The sequence below is a fragment of the Camelina sativa genome, chromosome 11, assembly GCF_000633955.1.
Source record: "Camelina sativa cultivar DH55 chromosome 11, Cs, whole genome shotgun sequence".
NCBI lineage: Eukaryota > Viridiplantae > Streptophyta > Magnoliopsida > Brassicales > Brassicaceae > Camelina > Camelina sativa.
The window spans coordinates 2792856-2798021 of record NC_025695.1 but is presented as its reverse complement, the minus strand read 5'-3'; the positions used below and the strand labels follow the sequence as shown (position 1 = coordinate 2798021).

Below are 5166 nucleotides of genomic sequence, written 5' to 3'. Positions count from 1 at the left end.
TGCTGCAATTCTAATCACTCCGGGAACAGCTCATGAACAACCACCGCGCTTGCAATCTCCTCCGGATTTTCCTATTGATTTGGAAAAATGTTGGTCATCTCTTTTCAATACTCAAGGATGCATATTGGAGGTCTTCAAGTCAGTTTTTTTCTGGTAAGTTTGGAAATGTTGGAGTGGCATGTTGCAAAGCTTTCTCGACCATAGATGCTAACTGTTGGCCTCATATGTTTCCGTTAAACCCGTTTTTTCCTCCTCTTCTAAAGGACAACTGTGCGCACATTGTCCCCAATTCTTCCACAAATAAGTGAAAGCGGGAATGAAGTGAGTTGAGGCTTTATAATATATAGTCGAGTTAGATTAGAAACCTAAGGATATCCTTTGTTCCCATTGTCTTATGAATATCATCTAATAAAGTGAATTTTCTTGCATAGTCAGTTTGACATTATTTATAAATTTACTTTATTACGTCTTTGTTCATGAATATATGCAACAATACTAATAATAATTGTGGTGATAAAATTAGGTTTCGTGAACTATATATATACTAGCTAGTAGCTACTGCAAATTCGAAACACTATTATATCAATACTCTTCGTGGAAATAAATGAAGGATCCACTGAAGGCCTCTTGTCATACACAATAAAGACTAGCTTCATGTATTATGAATTTATGATCACAGTTGATCGGAAAACGACTTGTAACAACCAAGCCATCTGTATTCATCTCTTGATATTTCTGGAAATCTTCATTAATTTGCCACGTACATATACGAAAACCTGACCACACTTAACCAACTACTAGTTGATACCGAATATATCATGTCACTGAACCGAGATAACCAGACCAGAATCAAACCCACTTACCAACTCCTTAACCAGTTCTGCAAGAATTTATGTAAGTGTCCAAAACTGACAATAAACCATAATGTTTGGACCACTATAAATTAATTTCTGATTTTTGTTTATTTTGAAATTGAAACGGCGACTTTAATGTTAGACTTGAAGGCACGTCATTAATTTGCAAAGATTTTTTTTTTTTTTTTTTTCAACCAAAAAAATTAATTCGAAAATTATTTTTTTTCGAAATAAAAGGAGCAAGACTTTGAAATTCGTGTAGGAACAACTTAGATTTTCTTTTATGACGTCATAAAAATAAAATATCAAATAAACACTGTAGGAATATCTTAATTAGAAAATAACGTTTCGTTTCAAACAGACCGTTTCAAATCGATCATTTAGTCTCATCCCACGCGTTTGACCCAATATTCGAAAACTAATTCAGCTTTTTTTTTTTTCTAATTCAGCTTTTGTATTGATCAATTAGTATATGATATAATTTTTGTTAGAAAAATTACATAAAATAAATAATATTCTCCATTATGTACGTACCGGATGCCGTAGCAATCTAGTACGTACTAGGTATATAATTTTTTTTTTCCTTTTCTTAAAAACTAGCTATCTCGAAGAAGTTACACATACGTACACAGTTCCATTGGCCATTTTTTTAGAAAAAATGAGTTTCAAACTTTCAATTGTAGTTTCTTGATTACAATTTTGTTTTTCTTTGTCAGCATCAACCGTTACTCTCAAAAGTAATTTAATTTTCTCTCCGTTCCTGCGTTATTNAGAATTTATGTAAGTGTCCAAAACTGACAATAAACCATAATGTTTGGACCACTATAAATTAATTTCTGATTTTTGTTTATTTTGAAATTGAAACGGCGACTTTAATGTTAGACTTGAAGGCACGTCATTAATTTGCAAAGATTTTTTTTTTTTTTTTTGTCAACCAAAAAAATTAATTCGAAAATTATTTTTTTTCGAAATAAAAGGAGCAAGACTTTGAAATTCGTGTAGGAACAACTTAGATTTTCTTTTATGACGTCATAAAAATAAAATATCAAATAAACACTGTAGGAATATCTTAATTAGAAAATAACGTTTCGTTTCAAACAGACCGTTTCAAATCGATCATTTAGTCTCATCCCACGCGTTTGACCCAATATTCGAAAACTAATTCAGCTTTTTTTTTTTTCTAATTCAGCTTTTGTATTGATCAATTAGTATATGATATAATTTTTGTTAGAAAAATTACATAAAATAAATAATATTCTCCATTATGTACGTACCGGATGCCGTAGCAATCTAGTACGTACTAGGTATATAATTTTTTTTTTCCTTTTCTTAAAAACTAGCTATCTCGAAGAAGTTACACATACGTACACAGTTCCATTGGCCATTTTTTTAGAAAAAATGAGTTTCAAACTTTCAATTGTAGTTTCTTGATTACAATTTTGTTTTTCTTTGTCAGCATCAACCGTTACTCTCAAAAGTAATTTAATTTTCTCTCCGTTCCTGCGTTATTTCCCATTTCATTTTCCCATCTTCTAAAATAGAGGTCATAACCAAAATATAAAATCTTTCCAAAATAAAATCAAAAGCTTTATAGAGAAGGAGAGATGATGACGCAGCCGGCTAGATCTCCAATGTCACAGACGACGAGGCCGGTTTATATTGTGAATAGCCCAACGAACACAGACGTAGAAAAGATATCAACCGGATCAGGTTTTAGCCCATACGGTTCACCAATTAACCGTCAAGGCCAGGTCAGCCACTACCATCATGACTCTGCGGCCGAGTCATCTTCGACTCCACGGGTCTCTGGACCATTGAGAAACGAGTACAGAAGTGTCAAATTGCATGATCTTGAACGCCGAATCTACGAGGATCATGACAATGATGAAGACTACAATGAAATGGACGGTCCGGGTGAGAGGAGGAGATGGAACACGAGGTTTTACTCGTGCTTGTTGTTTACGTTGGTGTTGGCCTTCTCCCTCTTCTGTCTCATTTTGTGGGGCGTTTCCACATCTTTCTCACCTATTGTCAATTTGAAGGTAACTGATAGAGGTTTGATCACTCAGCTCTCAACACACATTTTACGTGAATCTTTACAATCTCTCTGTTTTTGAAATTTATTCTTATGAAGTGTAAAGAAGAAATAGTTGTCCTTTTTAATCGATATATATGAAAGATGCATGTGTCATACTCATATTCTTTTGCGTTCATTTTCATGTTTAATTTCGAATTCATCAATTCAATTAGAAAAGTTTGTGGGATTGTGAAAAAATAAATCATTAAAGCTCCCTATCTAATTAACAGACAGCTGTAAATAGAGGGGTTTTTTTTTGGTGTAAATAGAGGTTTTATTTAACACATAATTTTTTTTTACAAATAATGATGTCTTCATAACTTTTTACTCACAAATTGAGTTATTGACAAAATTAATCAGGAGATGGTATTGGAGAGCTTGAACGTGCAGTCCGGGAACGACCAATCGGGAGTGCTCACAGATATGTTAACCCTGAATTCAACGGTCACAATCCTATATAAAAATCCTGCAACGTTCTTCACTGTCCACGTCACCTCCTCTCCCCTCCAGCTCAGCTATTCCCAGCTTATCCTCGCCTCCGGTCAGGTAAAACAATTTCACACTCATTGATTGAACCCGGCCGGTTATGATTCATGTGAACTAATTAATTTCGCTTTTTCTTGTGTGTGTGTGTGACCAAAAACAGATGGAAGAGTTTTCTCAACGTAGGAAAAGCGAGAGAATCATTGAGACCAAAGTATTAGGGAATCAAATTCCTCTGTACGGAGGCGTACCGGCTCTTTATGGTCAACGAGCTAAACCGGACCAAGTCGTTTTGCCTCTTAACCTGACTTTCACGTTGCGATCGCGAGCCTATGTGCTCGGCCGATTGGTCAAGAGTAAGTTCCATTCGAACATCAGATGCAGCATCACTCTGTATGGCGATAGACTTGGCAAAAAACATGATCTCTCCAAGTCTTGTTCTGATCATTGACCAATATGAACATCATAATGATCAGTTCTGAGTTAGACAAGATGAGATTATTTCATGATATAATCGGTGAAATATACATGTAAAGAGGGATGAAACTGTCTTTTTTTTTTTTTAATATTACATTTTTCATTGTCATAGCTAGCTAGAGCGTAGATACTCTTAGTTGTATGGAATTAACAATTGTTACAATATGTTGTCATCAATTTCTTTACAAGAATTTTGATCGCAAAAATCATAACCGAAGGTATCATATCGTCTCTCTTGTAAAAAAAATTTATTAAATAATCCCAAGTTTATCTCGTTTACGAATCCTATTTACATTGTAACAATTACAAGAATGCTTTAAGGATTGAAGAAGTTTGCATGCAAACCCTTTTGATCCAAGCGCAGAGCCGAGGCAAGCAAAAGAAAAAAGCTGAGAGAAGCACCCAAGCAACCCATCAAAACGTTGAACAACCACATTGGGCTTTTCCTCTCAGGCTTTTTGATAGAGATCCACATGAAAGAGGGGTACGTAAATGTTACAAGCAAGGCTATTGCTCCGATAAGCACCGCTAGATAAGGCAAAAACGGGAATACGATGGCTATAGAAAAACAAACCAAACCCAAGAACACACGCAACATCATCCGGACAATGATGGATGCACGCTTTTGTTTCTTGACTGTGTACACCATCTCTGCGTTGTCACACGCCGGCATTAAGTTTATCGGATATGAACATAAGCAAGAGAAGATGAACGTCAGGTGTATGAAACAGGCTGCTCGCTTCGAGTGTTCTTGTGTATAAAGTTTCAAATAGTAGCCTACAGGACCTCCCGAGGCCGGAATCTATTACAAAGTACAATTACGTATACATTACTTTTCAAGATATTTTATTTCAAAATGTGAATACAAAAAATAAAAAGAGTAGTACTGTTGGGTTTTGTCGTTTTGACATACCTTGTCACCGTGTGCCCAATATACAACAACCGATAGTGGAAACATACAAATCGCGACGAGAGCATGAGAGATCAATACTGCTCTCCACATTGTCTTACTTGAAGGGTTCTTTGAATCTGAAGGAAGAGTACCCTATACAAATATCACCCAAACAAAACCACATTAATTATTAATACCAAACGAAAATGTAACATATTTTGGAAAAATCTAAATCATGTTTTAAATGCGAGTTTTTTTTCTTTTCAAACCTGTATCTCAAGGACGAGGTTGTTGCCACGAAAGACTAGAGCTATCAATCCAATAGCGTTGAAAATGTGAACGAAACTTTCATCCGTCGTAGCGTATCTGACTTGCTCAGTCTT

The 5166-nt window shown here is 35.2% G+C and overlaps 2 protein-coding genes across 4 annotated transcripts in view; one reads left to right on the top strand and one right to left on the bottom strand.

Moving 5' to 3' along the window:
• Positions 2208–4035, top strand: LOC104721268. The gene is made up of 3 exons (XM_010439211.2): positions 2208–2896; positions 3292–3477; positions 3578–4035. Exons 1-3 carry the CDS (start codon positions 2459–2461, stop codon positions 3863–3865), a joined length of 912 nt encoding a protein of 303 aa, XP_010437513.1. The 5' UTR covers positions 2208–2458; the 3' UTR covers positions 3866–4035.
• LOC104721267 (lysine histidine transporter-like 7) overlaps positions 4118–5166 on the bottom strand; it is a 3918-nt gene continuing 2869 nt past the window's right edge. For 2 of the 3 annotated variants that reach the window (XM_019231674.1, XM_010439207.2), the window contains 3 exons: positions 5053–5149; positions 4805–4936; positions 4118–4693 (listed from right to left, as the gene is read on the bottom strand). In XM_019231674.1, the coding sequence (XP_019087219.1) occupies positions 4208–4693; positions 4805–4936; positions 5053–5149 (715 nt within the window). In that variant the 3' untranslated portion in view covers positions 4118–4207. The remainder of the gene's footprint in view (positions 4694–4804; positions 4937–5052; positions 5150–5166) is intronic. The other variant, XM_010439208.2, reaches the window with a different exon arrangement.